The sequence below is a fragment of the Salmo salar genome, chromosome ssa12 (assembly GCF_905237065.1).
Source record: "Salmo salar chromosome ssa12, Ssal_v3.1, whole genome shotgun sequence".
Taxonomy (NCBI): Eukaryota; Metazoa; Chordata; class Actinopteri; order Salmoniformes; family Salmonidae; genus Salmo; species Salmo salar.
The window spans coordinates 89,533,220-89,550,716 of record NC_059453.1 but is presented as its reverse complement, the minus strand read 5'-3'; the positions used below and the strand labels follow the sequence as shown (position 1 = coordinate 89,550,716).

General features: G+C 45.1%; 1 protein-coding gene across 4 annotated transcripts in view; it reads right to left on the bottom strand.

Annotated features, from left to right (window-relative positions):
- The window catches only part of LOC106566080 (SRSF protein kinase 1), a 72,864-nt gene that overhangs the window by 43,790 nt on the left and 11,577 nt on the right, over positions 1-17,497 (bottom strand). Inside the window, exon 1 of one of the 4 annotated variants that reach the window (XM_045691897.1) lies at positions 3,407-3,642. The exons of the other annotated variants lie outside the window; for them this stretch is intronic. Coding sequence (XP_045547853.1) covers positions 3,407-3,429 — 23 coding nt within the window. The 5' untranslated portion in view covers positions 3,430-3,642. Of the gene's footprint in view, positions 1-3,406; positions 3,643-17,497 lie in introns of those variants that run through there. 4 annotated transcript variants of the gene reach the window in all.

Sequence of the window (17,497 nt, the reverse complement as noted above, 5' to 3'; positions counted from 1 at the left end):
AAGACATTATGTGCTGCTGCCTGTGGCTAGGCAAGACACTCCCAAGAATGTCATATAGACATTCCAATTAGACACATGGGACCACAGCCCAAAGAACTAGAATTCTATTCCTATGCCACAGCCTCAAGTTCTATTCAGAACCCAACCCACAGACATTCAAAACACCACACACAGGCATCATGCTTCTAGAATATTCTGAACATTCTGATTCTATAGACAAAGACATGCCTATAGAATGTTTACCATCTTTTTCCCTTCTCCCATCAGAAGCTGTTCCACTGCCCACCAACCAATCAGCAACTAGCCTCTCCATCCTCAGAAGAACCCAACATCTGATCTGTGTGAGACCACTCATGTTCTCCTGTCAGCTCAATGTCAGCTATGATTAGCTAGCTGAGAGGGGCCAGGGGTCAAGTACAGCAGCACTATGTTGAGCTTCAGGGACAATTACAAGGGATGTTTCTCATCTCCACTCGATTCCTTGCATGCCATCTCCTTGCGTCCTTCTTAACCGTATTGGAGGATAAGTCCAAGGTCCCTTCCCTCGGACCTTCTCCAATAGCCTATGTTTTGAAAAAGGAGGCGAAATGAGAGGGTGCGAGGCATGAAGGAAATAAAAAGAGAGAAAGAGCCATGGTCTTTGTCCATAAAACCAGCAGTCTATGGTGCTGCCAAAGGGATCCATCATCATACACAACACTAGCTGGTGGTAATATTTCCTCCTCTACTGGCTCCAGGTCTAACACTGTTGGGGGAGATGGTATTTTTATCACACACTTCCTTGGCAACAACTTACAGATAATTCTATTGCTATTCTTCATCTTCACACCAACAGATTTCACATAGAGGAACACTGCTCCATTTGTCTACACATCTCCATCACTTCTCTTTATGATTGAGAAAAGATAACTCTGGAGTCGAGTAAATGTTTGAACAATAAGGAGGAGAGGGTGCGTGCGTGTGGGTGCGTGCGTGTGAGTGCATGTGTGTCGCCTGCGCGGGCCTGTCTGGGCGCCTGGTATTGACGAGGGTTAAATCAATGTGAGCCTTGGCTTTCAGAAATGGTCCAGCCCACACACCTTAAGTTGTACAGCAGCAGGAGGAACACTGCCAGCATTCTGTTTATCAGTCTAACACAAACCAGAAATAAAATCCAGAACATTCTGTTTATCAGTCTAACACAAACCAGAAATAAAATCCAGAACATTCTGTTTATCAGTCTAACACAAACCAGAAATAAAATCCAGAACATTCTGTTTATCAGTCTAACACAAACCAGAAATAAAATCCAGAACATTCTGTTTATCAGTCTAACACAAACCAGAAATAAAATCCAGAACATTCTGACGTAGTCACACACACAGCAAACAGGTCCTGTCAATGACACGTCTCAGTATCCTGTCTACCGTCTCTCCCCCTAACCCAAAGTTGTAGTCTGCTATATTCCGTCCCACCTCCTCTACACTCTCTCCCTCCAACACGGTCGTTGTGGATGGGCCCCCCAAAAAATCCTGAATTAAAATAATGATTGTGCCGTTATACAACACATAGGAAAAACAAAATGATTTAAGATGTCTTTAGTGCATCAATGGTCTAGCCAATACCATGATGGCAAAAAAATTAATAAAATAAAAAACATTTGAGAGTGCGCTGAACCTGGTGCTAGATGGTGTACACAGCTGGAGGTTGAATATTGAAGGGGTAGGCAGCTGGAGGTTGAATGTTTGAAGGGGTAGACCGCTGGAGGTTGAATGTTTGAAGGGGTAGGCAGCTGGAGGTTGAATGTTGAAGGGGTAGGCAGCTGGAGGTTGAATGTTTGAAGGGGTAGGCAGCTGGAGGTTGAATGTTTGAAGGGGTAGGCAGCTGGAGGTTGAATGTTTGAAGGGGTAGGCAGCTGGAGGTTGAATGTTTGAAGGGGTAGGCAGCTGGAGGTTGAATGTTTGAAGGGGTAGGCAGCTGGAGGTTGAATGTTTGAAGGGGTAGGCAGCTGGAGGTTGAATGTTTGAAGGGGTAGGCAGCTGGAGGTTGAATGTTTGAAGGGGTAGGCAGCTGGAGGTTGAATGTTTGAAGGGGTAGACAGCTGGAGGTTGAATGTTTGAAGGGGTAGACAGCTGGAGGTTGAATGTTTGAAGGGGTAGACAGCTGGAGGTTGAATGTTTGAAGGGGTAGACAGCTGGAGGTTGAATGTTTGAAGGGGTAGACAGCTGGAGGTTGAATGTTTGAAGGGGTATGGGACTATAAAAAGTTTGGGAACCACTGGTCTAGCCTATACTTAAAAATTCTAGTAAATCACCTTTTGCTGTATTATGCATTCTGGATGGACTCCAAGCGTTCTATCCGTGAGTCTGGGAGAGAGAACGTATAGGCCTAGGTGATGCCGTTGGATCATTGATTGTGCAGGGCAGCTTACCGTTAGCCTACAATTATAGTGAATTTCAATAGCCTAGTAAGTAATATATATATATATATACATTTTTTCATAATTAAATAGGCTGACGCATTATCTTTAGCTACAGAATCTCACCGCCGTGCGTTTCTATCTCTTCTTCATTCCTTTCGAGTGTGCAGAGAGAGGACCCGTCAACAGTTTAACGAAATATGTTTTGTTGTGAAAACATGTTATATTGAATATTCGCATGACAATAACCGGGAGACAAAATGTCAATTGCCACAGCCGCACTCCAATCCTCACACCTGTCGGAGTGATGCAGGGTAAAACAGACTGGTTCCTTCCAACCACACAGACCTGAACACCTCTGTTGATGCTTACCAAACCTGACACTACGCTAATCAGAAAGGAGAGAGCGAGCCAGACAATCATACAAATGTCATTGTCATTTCCCATCTCCATTGATGAGCAACCATCACACGTTTTTGCATTTTTACCCAACACACACACACACACACACACACACACACACACACACACACACACACACACACACACACCTCCTTCCTTTACTGTCTCGTATCTGTCTAACCTTGACCAGATTCAAACATCAGAGCAAGAGCAACAGACCTCCCCTGAGCACCATTACATACCCAGTTAGGCAAGAGCAGTGATTCCCCACTCCAGTCCTCCAGTACCCCCAACGGTACACATCTTTATTGTAGCCCCGGAAAAACAAACCTCATTCAACTGATCATGGCTGTGATGATTAATTGACAAGATGAATCAGTTGTGCTTGACCGTGGGTACTTGAGGACTGGAAGTGGAAAACAGACCGTGTTTGCAGACAGACTCTCCTCTCCCTAAATCCCTGAACTGTCTCTCCTGCGTCCTCAAACCTGAGGACCACCGGAGAGGACAGAGTCCAGCTGTTACAGCTCACACACACTCAGCGCAGGTGTACTTCAAGGACATGCAAGTGCAGAGACCCCCGACAGACTCTCCCTCTCCACTTACCTGCAGGATGCTCGGACGCCCATGGAGGGAGGTAGAGAGGAGGGATGCAGGTGTGGGCCAGAGACCCTCTCTCCATGCACCAAAAGAGGACAGGAGAGGGGAATGAGGAGGAGAGAAAGAGTGGGGTGAGTGTGGAGAGGTAGAAGAGAGCAGACGGTATTTGTTCAGAAAAAAAAGAGGGGAGAAGTACATGGAAAGAAAGAGAAGAGCACAGCAACGGGAAAGGAAGAGAAGGGAGCAATGCAGAGAGAAGGATGAGAGAGGAGAAATCTGTGAGCATCAGTGTCACCACAGGCTCAGGCAAAGTAGAGCTTGACGCTGCTTCTCTCTCTCCCTCCCGCTCATTCACGCCCTCTGAGAAGAAATCTCCTTGGCTGTAGTCAGTGCCTGGCCCCACCCCCTCTCCTCTCTGCTTAGCTCTGATTGGTTGAATCAACCTCGCACTGCATTGCAGGTGAAGAACGCTCTCGCTTCCTCCTCCTCAGACCAAAACATCCACCGCTCTCATTCCACCCAGTCCCTCTTCTATTTTCCCTCTCTGCTTCTTTCAACACATTCTCACCATCTGTACCATCTCTCTCTATTCAAATCGCTCTCCCATTCTCTCTTTTGCGCTGTGTACACTCCTCTCTGTTTGGCTTTATCTGACTGCTTCTATCTTCTCTTGTCGTACTGTGAGTGAATTCATATATTACTCAATAGGGATGTGATGAATGGAAACATTTTCTTAATGCTTAAAAATGTGTTTCCCGATAAGAACAATTTATTAGTATTCCACGTGAATTCACAATGCAGAATATGGTCATATTGCGTAATGTCCACTCGGGGGCAATGAAGTTCTATCTACAGTAGTCAAAGGCTGAATCTAAAACACAACACTTTGTCCCTAAAGGCGTCCGCATGCTTCCCAGCTGAAACAGTTTGGTAGAGTTTGTGCATTTATTATGACATTGTGACGTTTTTCTTCATTTTGTTTTTGTTGACATCTTTGTTGACATCTTTTCATAGAAAAATATCGCACCAAACAGTAAAATTGCACAACTAAGAACTCTTTGGCCAAAATATTGAATACGAGATTTCTTGAGTTATCTTGGATTAATTCTGACCATTCTGAGGTAGTGTATACTGGCCACGGTATATTGACAAACCGTAGTATTGCCGATGTTTTTATATTTTAATCGAATGTCTTTTAAGGGACGATGAGAGCACAGTAGTTCGGTTCTGTTAGGAAAATGAGGCGCCGGATATTTGACCTGCAGCATTTTAAATTTACCGGCATTTGAGAAATGTATCAGACCCATATGCATTGGGTGCTTAACCTGATTAGGGTGTCCACCCACAGTGCTCAGAATGACAGAAACCATATTTATATTATAGTAATTCATTAACAGAACCTGCAAGTCGAGGATGCAATGATGTGCGCTACTTCTTATCCAATTCTGATAGCCACTTTGAAGATGTTAGAATGACTGTCCACATTTACTTTTCCTCAGTCAACAAGATGATTAACTTACAGCAAAATCACTATCCTGTCAATCTACTATCCACCATAGTAGAAAAGTTTCCCTATTCTATTGGTCTGCTTGTCAATAAAGAAATGGCCTATTCCAAACAGACCCTGGTACAGTTGTCGGACGATAAATCACAAATTCATTCCACCAGTAGGCCAAGCTGGACTACATTAAAAAAAAGCAATGAGTCTGATGCCACAGATCAGACGGCTAAACTATTATTTCTTAACATTATAAGTAGGGATGCACAATATATCGGTGAACATATCGGAATCGGACGATATTAGCTAAAAATGCCAACATCGGTATCGGCCAATGTCTAGTTTAACCTGTTAGGGCTAGGGGGCAGTATTGACACGGCTGGATAAAAAACGTACCCGATTTAATCTGGTTACTACTCCTGCCCAGTAACTAGAATATGCATATAATTATTGGCTTTGGATAGAAAACACCCTAAAGTTTCTAAAACTGTTTGAATGGTGTCTGTGAGTATAACAGAACTCATATGGCAGGCCAAAACCTGAGAAGATTCCATGCAGGAAGTGGCCTGTCTGGCAATTTCTTGCCCTTCTTGATTATCTCTATCCATTACAGAGGATCTCTGCTGTTACGTGACACTTCCTACGGCTCCCATGGGCTCTCAGAAGGCGGCAAAAAGCAGAATCGTGGCTTTGCAGGCTCTGGTTGAAAAAAAGTAGCGCGTTTGGGTAGTGGCTGGTTACAGTACTGTGAGACTCAGGCGCGTGCCCGAGTCGACCTCATGCTTTGTTTTCTTTTGTCTGTTTACCTAAACGCAGATTCCCGGTCGGAATATTATCGCTTTTTTACGAGAAAAATTGCATAAAAATTGAATTTAAACAGCGGTTGACATGCTTCGAAGTACGGTAATGGAATATTTAGAATTTTTTTGTCACGAATTGCGCCTTGCTCGTGACCCTTATTTACACTTCGGATAGTGTCTTGAACGCATGAACAAAACGCCGCTGTTTGGATATAACGATGGATTATTTTGGACCAAACCAACATTTGTTATTGAAGTAGCAGTCCTGGGAGTGCATTCTGACGAAGAACATCAAAGGTAATCAAACTTTTGTAATAGTAAATCGGAGTTTGGTCAGGGCTAAACTTGTTGGGTGTCTAAATAGCTAGCCGTGATGGCTGGGCTATGTACTCAGAATATTGCAAAATGTGCTTTCACCGAAAAGCTATTTGAAAATCGGACACCTCGATTGCACAAAGGAGTTCTGTATCTATAATTCTTAAAATAATTGTTATGTTTTTTGTGAACGTTTATCGTGAGTAATTTAGTAAATTCACCGGAGGTTTGCGGGGGGTATGCTAGTTCTGAACGTCACATGCTAATGTAAAAAGCTGGTTTTTGATATAAATATGAACTTGATTGAACAAAACATGCATGTATTGTATAACATAATGTCCTAGGTGTGTCATCTGATGAAGATCATCAAAGGTTAGTGCTGCATTTAGCTGTCTTCTGGGTTTTTGTGACATTATATGCTAGCTTGAAAAATGGGTGTCTGATTATTTCTGGCTGGGTACTCTGCTGACATAATCTAATGTTTTGCTTTCGTTGTAAAGCCTTTTTGAAATCGCACAGTGTGGTTAGATTAACGAGAGTCTTGTCTTTAAAATGGTGTAAAATAGTCATATGTTTGAGAAATTGAAGTAATAGCATTTCTAAGGTATTTGAAAATCGCGCCACGGGATTACACTGGCTGTTGCGTAGGTGGGACGATTTCGTCCCGCCAAGCCCAGAGAGGTTAACGCCTCGATGTGCAAAACCGATGTTAAAGCTGTCAAAGCTGATGTATATAACATGATGTCATGACGCCACATAAAATATTGCGCTAAACATGCAACAACATTCCTAAACTAGCCCACAATGTCTGCTGTGTGGATCGAGCAGTCATTTCAAAGAGTAACAACATTTCATGGGTGTGGGTGATGTTGGCTTTCGCCGACTGGTCGAGCACCGGTACACACTACCAAGTGCGCTATTTTTCAGATGTTGCCCTACCAGAGTTACACAGTAATACCGTCACTGCTATCAGCTTCACAACATTCATACTATGGAACGCCGTTTGGGTCTTTTCGTGTCAAAAAAAGATACAGTAGCACTGTCAAAGCTGTACAAAAAAAAAAGTCTGCATACAAGCAAACACCGGCCACGAACGATGTGTTTACAATACCGCGTTGGTATTAAAACATTTGTTCGACCGCAACTTCAGGGGTACGTAGCTTTAGCTTGGTACCTAGCTAGCACCAATACAACCAGCCTGAAAACAATGACCAGTAGAACCTGCAGTCATTTTCATTATTCTTAGCAATTATTTAGGAATCCTTGTGAGTAAGTATTAGCTAGGTTGCCACTTGTTGTTTGCCTATTGAAATTGAACTTCACTTCATGAAAACAAATAGCTAGTGAGCAACTTAACCCTGTTGCCCAAAGCTAACGTTATAAGCACCCAGAGAGCTCCGGGTTGTGTTGTGAAGCTAGCCACAATAAGAATTAGGCACAGTAATGGAAGTTGCGGTTTGCCTTCAAAATAAAAAAGTGTGGCATAATTCTACTATTGTATTCATTTGCATTACTGTCAATGACATACTTTTATTTTGAAGGCAAACCACAAATTCCAGTATGTCACGGTTTCATGTGACATATGAAGATACCCATTAGAAATGCAGAAAGCGGGGAGATCTAATATGCAACAACTAGCATGGGTTGCTAATACAGTGCATTTGAAAAGTAACCAGACCCCTTGACCTTTTCCACATCTGAAATGATGCATGGCCATCATATTTCTAATGTTTATCATAGAAAGAATGCAGCCAGCTACATTTCCTAACGTTTTGCTTGAACTTAATCTTGCATTTTACTAGAGAAATATAGGCTACACCAAGAAAAGTAGCTCCACATCAATCACAGTACTGTCTGCTGATAGAATGGCTGTTTGGGAATTCTCATCCAAGTGGAGAAGTGCAACTGAAACCAAGCAGAAATGACAAAAAGCATTTTAGATCTGCGTTTACAAAACGCAGCAAAATATTGCTTTTTTTCTGGGTTAAAGAAAGCAGAATTCTGCATAATCGCGACCCCTGACTCAAAACATATTTAGAAAATGGATTATTCAGAAACATAAAATTATGTAAAATACCGCCATACACGTAAAAACAGAAAAATATCATGATATATTTTGTCTATAGCGGCATAGCGCCCAGCCCTACTTGACAGATTCACTCTTCAGTCATAGACTAAAACATCCAATTAACACTCATTAAGAGCAGTCCCACTTTAGGCCACTCCATCAGGGCTTTATCAACAACTAGGCCCAATCAGCCATTAATCAGGTATTCAATTCTTCCATTAGTGGCTAAATAGATATCATGTAGTCTATGTCCAAAATGGCACCCAATATAGTGCACTACTTTTAGTAGTGCACTATATAGTATATAGTAGTAGTGCACTATATAGAGGGTCATTTGGGATGCACTCATACATACAGAATGTTGTGGCTCTATTATTCCCTCCAGACTGTGGTAAAAAGGGATTGTGAAACGTCAAGTGTACACCCCCACCACCTCCCCGCCAGATAAATCAACGCCTCAACAGCTGAGCTCAATGCTTAGACAAACAGCACAGAGACAAACAGCACAGAGACAAACAGCACAGAGACAAACAGCACAGAGACAAACACAGGGTAATAGCTGGAGGTGTTAGAGCTAGGCTAGCTACCAGCTATTCAAACCACTGGATATATGCTAACAACATTAAAAGCTGGTATTCTACCAAAGTCTTGCTATGCCAATGCAGCACAGAGAAACAGCAACGTGGGAAAAAGCAGAGTAGGGCAATAGCTGGAGCTGGATGTGTTGGATCTGCTACCTGGCTGCCATTCCAAGTTAAACCACCTGAGATATGCTAACATTTCACATAAAACAATTTGTCAGGTCAACAAACATGACATCTAGATCTCCCTGTGCGGAGTGAGCCCTGAGAAGACCTACACCTCAGCAGAAATTCTAAATGCAATGTTCTGAGGATTCTGACTGAATGAGCTTCACTTCTGGCAGAGAAAACAAACACGAGAATGTGACTCACCAGCTAGACCAAGAGGAGGCCTATCAGTCAGTCAGTAAGACAGCAAGCCAGCCCGCCAGCCAGACAGCTAGCCCGGAGACAGCCGGCCAGACAGCTAGCCCGGAGACAGCCGGCCAGACAGCTAGCCCGGAGACAGCCGGCCAGACAGCTAGCCCGGAGACAGCCGGCCAGACAGCTAGCCCGGAGACAGCCGGCCAGACAGCTAGCCCGGAGACAGCCGGCCAGACAGCTAGCCCGGAGACAGCCGGCCAGACAGCTAGCCCGGAGACAGCCGGCCAGACAGCTAGCCCGGAGACAGCCGGCCAGACAGCTAGCCCGGAGACAGCCGGCCAGACAGCTAGCCCGGAGACAGACGGCCAGACAGCTGGCCCGGAGACAGCCGGCCAGACAGCCGGCCAGTCAGCCGGCGAGAATGCCAGACGGCCAGCCGGCGAGAAGGCCAGCCGGCGAGAAGGCCAGACGGTCAGCCGGCCAGACGGTCAGCCGGCGAGAAGGCCAGACGGTCAGCCGGCGAGAAGGCCAGACGGCGAGAAGGCCAGACGGTCAGCCGGCGAGAAGGCCAGACGGCGAGAAGGCCAGCCGGCGAGAGGGCCAGACGGCGAGAGGGCCAGACGGTGAGACGGTCAGCCTGTCAGCCGGCGAGACGGCCAGTCAGCAAGACAGCCAGCGAGACAGCCAGTCAGCGAGACAGCCAGTCAGCAAGACAGCCAGTCAGCAAGACAGCCAGTCAGCAAGACAGCCAGTCAGCAAGACAGCCAGTCAGCGGGACAGCGAGACAGCCAGTCAGTCAGCGAGCCAGCCAACCAGCGAGACAGCCAACCAGCGAGACAGCCAGTCAGCCACCCAGCCAGTCAGCTAGCCTGGAGACAGACGGCCAGTGAGCCGGCGAGACGGCCAGTCGGCCAACCGGCGAGACGGCCAACCGGCGAGACGGCCAGTCGGCCAACCGGCGAGACGGCCAACCGGCGAGACGGCCAACCGGCGAGACAGCTAGCCCGGCGACAGCCGGCCAGACAGCTAGCCCGGAGACAGCCGGCCAGACAGCTAGCCCGGAGACAGCCGGCCAGACAGCTAGCCCGGAGACAGCCGGCCAGACAGCTAGCCCGGAGACAGCCGGCCAGACAGCTAGCCCGGAGACAGCCGGCCAGACAGCTAGCCCGGAGACAGCCGGCCAGACAGCTAGCCCGGAGACAGCCGGCCAGACAGCTAGCCCGGAGACAGCCGGCCAGACAGCTAGCCCGGAGACAGCCGGCCAGACAGCTAGCCCGGAGACAGCCGGCCAGACAGCCTGCGAGAATGCCAGACGGCGAGAAGGTCAGACGGCGAGAAGGCCAGACGGTCAGCCGGTGAGACGGCCAGCCGGTGAGACGGCCAGCCGGTGAGACGGCCAGCCTTTCAGCCGGCGAGACGGACAGCCAGTCAGCGAGACGGCCAGTTAGCCAACCAGCGAGACAGCCAGTCAGCCAGCGAGACAGCCAGTCAGTCAGCGAGCCAGCCAGTCAGTCAGTCAGCGAGCCGGCCAACCGGCGAGACGGCCAGCCAGCGAGACAGCCAGCCAGCCAGTCAGCGAGCCAGCCAACCAGCGAGACAGCCAACCAGCGAGACAGCCAGTCAGCGAGCCAGCCAGCGAGACGGCCAGCCGACGAGACAACCAGCCAGCCAGCGAGACAGCCAGCCAGCGAGACAGCCAGCCAGTCAGCGAGACAGCCAGCCAGTCAGCGAGACAGCCAGTCAGTCAGCGAGTCAGCCAACCAGCGAGTCAGCCAACCAGCGAGTCAGCCAACCAGTGAGACAGCCAACCAGTGAGCCAGCCAGCGAGCCAGCCAGCGAGACAGCCAGCCAGTCGGCGAGACCGCCAGCCAGCCAGCGAGACGGTCAGCCAGCCAGCGAGACAGCCAGTCAGCGAGACAGCCAGTCAGCGAGACAGCCAGTCAGCGAGACAGCCAGTCAGCGAGACAGCCAACCAGCGAGACAGCCAGTCAGCGAGCCAGCCAACCAGCGAGCCAGCCAACCAGCCACCCAGCTAGCCTGGAGACAGCCAGCCAGACGGCCAGTGAGCCAGCCAGTTAGCGAGCCGGCCAGTCGGCGAGACGGCCAACCGGCGAGACGGCCAACCGGCGAGACGGCCAACCGGCGAGCCAACCAGCCAGTCAGCCGGCGAGACAGCCAGCCAGTCGGCGAGACGGCCAGCCGGCGAGACAGCCAGCCAGCTAGACGGCCAGCCAGCCAGCGAGACGGCCAGCCAGCCAGCGAGACGGCCAGCCAGCCAGCGAGACGGCCAGCCAGCCAGCGAGACGGCCAGCCAGTTAGCCAACCAGCGAGACAGCCAGTCAGCCAGCGAGCCAGCCAGTCAGCCAGCGAGCAAGCCAGTCAGCCAGCGAGCCAGCCAGTCAGCGAGCCAGCCAGTCAGCGAGACAGCCAGTCAGCCAACCAGCGAGACGCCAGTCAGCCAACCAGCGAGACAGCCAGTCAGCCAACCAGCGAGACAGCCTGCAAGTCAGCCAACAGTAGTTCTGTAGCCTATCTGCGCACAAATTCTGCAGTGCTCCTTCCTCACCCCACCCCCTACCACCCTTTCTCCTCATGTCCTAACAAACTCACTGTCACTGCTTGGGGCTTGGTTACACTAGCTCGCTCTCTGCAGTCCAACACACACACACACTGCAGAAAGAAATGGGTTATATAATGAGCAGGAGCAGCAGCTATGCAGAAAGAGAGAAAGAAAGGGGAAGAGAGAAAGTTAGGGGGGGAAAGAGATCATATGAGAAAAGAGGCCAAGAAGGAAAGAGAAGAGAGATGAAGTGGGGGGATTGAGAGACAAGCGAGAGGAGGAAAATGGAGCAGAGAATTCCAGTGTGTAAGAGAAACACTGTAAAAACACACAGTCCAATGCCCTGGATAACAAAACTGGAACTGACTGGTCTTCCCATTCTAAACCTGTGGGACAATGGTCAGCATTGGGAGGCAGGGAAAAGACTAGAGCAAGGATGGGCAACTTAGATGGGGGTGGGGGCCACTGTGGCTGCGTACCCACATCCATGCCCACACATCAAACCAAAATGTATTTATCACATGCGCCTAATACTTAGTGAAATGCTTACTTACAAGCCCTTAACACTTATTTTTCTTTACCTGCATTGTTGGTTAAGTTTTTACCCAAAACATTTTTTTAAGTGTTCATTCAGGTCGACCAATTATGATTTTTCAACGACGATACCGATTATTGGAGGACCAAAACAAGCCGATACAGATTATTCAGCCGATTTTTATTTATTTGTAATAATGACAATTACAACAATACTGAATGAACACTTATTTTAACTTAATATAATATATCAACAAAATCAATTTAGCCTCAATTATGGAACATGTTCAATTTGGTTTAAATAATGTAAAAACAAAGGTGTTGGAGAAGAACGTTAAAGTGCAATATGTGCCATATAAAAAGGCTAACATTTAAGTTCCTTGCTCAGAACATATGAAAGCTGGTGGTTCCTTTTAACATGAGTCTTCAATATTCCCAGGTAAGAAGTTTTAGGTTGTAGTTATTATAGGAATTATAGGACTACTTCTCTCTATACCATTTGTATTTCATATACCTTTGACTATTGGATGTTCTTATAGGCACTTTAGTATTGCCAGTGTAACAGTATAGCTTCCGTCCCTCTCCTCGCTCCTACCTGGGCTCGAACCAGGAACACATCGACAACAGCCACCCTCGAAGCAGCGTTACCCATGCAGAGCAAGGGGAACAACTACTCCAAGTCTAAGAGCGAGTGACGTTTGAAACGCTATTAGCGCGCACCCCGCTAACTAGCTAGCCATTTCACATCGGTTACACCAGCCTAATCTTGGGAGTTGATAGGCTTGAAGTCATAAACAGCGCAATGCATTGCGAAAAGCTGCTGGCAAACGCACGAAAGTGCTGTTTGAATGAATGCTTACGAGCCTGCTGGTGCCTACCATCGCTCAGTCAGACTGCTCTATCAAATCATAGACTTAATTATAACATAATAACACCCAAAAATACGAGCCTTTGGTCATTAAAATGGTCGAATCCGGAAACTATCATTTCAAAAACAAAACGTTTATTCTTTCAGTGAAATACGGAACCGTTCCGTATTTTATCTAACGGATGGCATCCCTAAGTCTAAATATTGCATAACCTTCAATGTTATGTCATAATTAATTACAATTCTGGCAAATGAATTATGTCCTTTGTTAGGAATAAATGGACTTCACACAGTTCGCAATGAGCCAGGCGGCCCAAACTGCTGAATATACCCTGACTGCTTGCACGGAACGTAAGAGAAGTGACAATTTTTCCTAGTTATAAGAAATTCATGTTAGCAGGCAATATTAACTAAATATGCAGGTTTAAAAATATATATTTGTGTACTGATTTTAAAGAAAGGCATTGATGTTTATGGTTAGGTACATTGGTGCAACGACAGTGCTTTTTTCGCAAATGCGCTTGTTAAATCATCACCTGTTTGTCGAAGTAGGCTGTGATTAAATGAGAAATTAACAGGCACCGCATCGATTATATGCAACGCAGAACACGCTAGATAAACAAGTAATAACATCAACCATGTGTAGTTAACTAGTGATTATGTTAAGATTGATAGTTTTTTTATAAGATAAGTTTAATGCTAGCTAGCAACTTAACTTGGCTTCTTGCTGCACCTCGCGTAACAGGTAGTCAGCCTGCCACGCAGGCTCCTCGTGGAGTGCAATGTAAGGCAGGTGGTTAGAGCGTTGGACTAGTAACAGGAAGGTTGCAAAAACGAATCCCCGAGCTGACAAGGTAAAAATCTGTTGTTCTGCCCCTGAACAAGGCAGTTAACCCACCGTTCCTAGGCCGTCATTGAAAATAATAATGTGTTCTTAACTGACTTGCCTAGTTAAATAAAAAATTTGGCAAATCGGTGTCCAAAAATACCGATTGTTATGAAAACTTGAAATCGGCCCTAATTTAATCGGAATGGCCGATTTATCGGTCGACCTCTAGTTCATCTAGACGACAAAAATATTTTTCAGCTGCAATTCATGACGGTAACTGACTAAATAGACCAAGAAATAACTATAACTAAACGAAAATTATTTTTCATTTCGGGTGACGAAAACGAGACTAAATTATATGTGTGACTAAAATCTGACTAATAAGTGGACTGGACAATAGTGCTTGGAGATATTGACAGCTTTTCAGTGTAATTTGTTTGGTCCAATCCAAAGCATACATGACTTTAGCAGAATTGTATGGCTTTCACAATGCAATTATCAGTAAAAAATAAATACCATGCCCAGGTAATTCATGAGTCACCTCTGCCCAGCAACCGTTCTCCAATCTGCCAGCAAAAAAATAACTGAGGCAAATAAGGCACATTTCTTTTTATCCTCAGTTGCACACAAGGTCCAACAGAAACTTGACTTAAGCTTTTGGACAAACCCCACTGAATCGGAGAAGTGTGGGTGGCTGCCACCACTGCTCTTCCCACAATGGGCGTCGGGGAGCTGTTGTTGTTGGGGTTAACTGCCTTGCTGAAGGGCAGAATGAGATTTTTCAACGTGTTGGATATTTTCTCCAAACGATTTCCGAGGGAGTGTGCACATGAAACTATTCTGTGTTGATCGGTTAACGAAGAAACAGGTCCTCCTATATGCTTAATTTAGAGTTATTTATGCAACTTAAGTTGTGATACAAACGTTGGGCTATATGTTTAGATGTCTAATACATTCTGAGGCTGCATGATGTGACTAATGAGGATTTGAAAAAAGTTGCATGAAAGACATGAGCTCTGCATTGTTTCTTGCGCAGGCGGTACACACTTCATCAGTCTCTCATTCACAATTTGACAAGCACTTGATAATATTCTCACCAGGCCTCGAATTTCCCGGCGGCATCCCCCTTGTCTGGCTGCCAATCGCCGCGCTCTGAAGCACCTCTCACTCACATGGCTCTCTCAGATATCTCAATACTTATTATCAAATGCCTGTCACATGACCGGGCCCTTCTCACCGGCATCTCAGCTACTTATTTTTAATTTAACTAGGCAAGTCAGTTAAGAACAAATTCTTATTTACAATGACGGCCTAGGAACAGTGGGTTAACTGCCTTGTTCAGGGGCAGAACGGCAGATTTTTATCTTGTCAGCTCAGGGATTCGATCTAGCAACCTTTTGGTTACTGGCCCAACGCTCTAACCACTAGGCTAACTGCCGCCTCAACGAAGACAAACATTGGGGACACAATTGCGCGTGTCCCTTTTTTGTATTTAATTTTTTTACATTGTTAATACTTATATACTGAACAAAAATAAAACAAAAATAAAACATGCAACAATTTCAACGACTTTACTGAGTTACAGTTCATATGAGGAAATCAGTCAATTTAAATAAATTCATTAGGCCGTAATATATGCATTTCACATGACTAGATACAGAAATACATCTGTTGGTCACAGATACCTTAAAAAAAAGGTAGGGGTGTGGATCAGAAAACTAGTCCGTATCTGGTGTGACCATTTGCCTCATGCAGCGCGATAGAGTTGATCAGGCTGTTTATTGTGGCCTGTGGAATGGTGTCCCACTCCTCTTCAATGGCTGTGCGAAGTTTCTGGATATTGGCAGGAACTGGAACATGCTGAAATACACATACTCATTGGGCAACATGTCTGGTGAGTATGCATCCCATGGAAGAACTGGGACCGGTCAGCTTCCAGGAATTGTGGACAGATCAATGCGACTTGAGGCTGCGCATTATCCTGCTGAAATATGAGGTGATAGTGGCGGGTGAATGGCACGACGATGGGCCTCAGGATCTCGTCACGGTATCTCTGTGCATTCAAATTGCCATCGATAAAATGCAACTGTGTTCATTGTCTGTAGCTTATACCTGCCCATTCCATAACCCCACTGCCATCATTGGGCACGTTGACATCAGCAAACTGCTCGCCCACCCAACACCATACACGTGGTCTGCAGTTATGAGGCCAGTTGGACGTACTGCCAAATTCTCTAAAATTAAGTTGGAGGTAGAGGTCGACCAATTATGATTTTTTAAACGCCAATACCGATTATTGGAGGACCAAAAAAAACGCTAGTGATACGAATCTGCCAATTTATATATTTATTTATATATTTATATATATATTTAATATATTTATTTATATATTTATATTTTATATATTTATTTATATATTTATATTTTATATATTTATATATATGTAATAATGACAATTACAACAATACTGAATGAACACTTTTATTTTAACTTAATATAATACATAAATAAAAATCAATTTAGTCTCAAATAACTAATGAAACATGTTCAATTGGGTTTAAATAATGAAAAAACACAGTGTTGGAGAAGAAAGTAAAAGTGTAGTATGTGCCATGTAAAAAGGCTAACGTTTAAGTTCCTTGCTCAGAACATGAGAACATATGAAAGCTGGTGGTTCCTTTTAACACGAGTCTTCAATATTCCCAGTTAAGATGTTTTAGGTTGTAGTTATTATAGAACTATTTCTCCATACATTTGTATTTCATATACCTTTTGACTATTGGATATTTCATATAGCTTTGACTATTGGATGTTCTAATAGGTACTTTAGTATTGCCAGCCTAATCTCGGGAGTTGATAGGCTTGAAGAGCTGCTGGCAAACACAGTAAAGTGCTGTTTGAATGAATGCTTACGAGCCTGCTGCTGCCTACCACCGCTCAGTCAGACTGCTCTATCAAATCATAGACTTAATTATAATAACACACAGAAATACGAGCCTTAGGTCATTAATATGGTCGAATCTGGAAACGATCATTTCGAAAACAAAACTTTTATTCTTTCAGTGAAATATGGAACCGTTCTGTATTTTATCTAACGGGTGGCATCCATAAGTATAAATATTGCTGTTACATTGCACAACCTTCAATGTTATGTCATAACTACATAAAATTCTGGCAAATTAGTTCGCAACGAGCCAGGCAGCCCAAACTGCTGCATATACCCTGACTCTGCGTACAATGAACGCAAGAGAAGTGACACAATTTCCCTAGTTAAAAGAAATTAATGTTAGCAGGCAATATTAACTAAATATGCAGGCTAAAAATGTATACTTGTGTATTGATTTTAAGAAAGGCGTTGATGTTTATGGTTAAGTACACATTGGTGCAACGACGGTGCTTTTTTTGCAAATATACTACACCTGTAGTATATTTTTCTTGATATACTACACCTGTCAGGTGGATGGAATATCTTGGCAAAGGAGAAATACTCACAGGGATGTAAACACATTTGTGCACAAAATTGGAGAGAAACACTTTTTGTGCTCATGAAACATTTCTGGGATTGTTTATTATTTCAGCTCATGAAACATGGGACCAACACTTTACATGTTGCGTTTATATTTTTGTCCAGTGTAAATGAGATTTCTGTATTTAAACTAAAATACATTTGCAAACATTTCT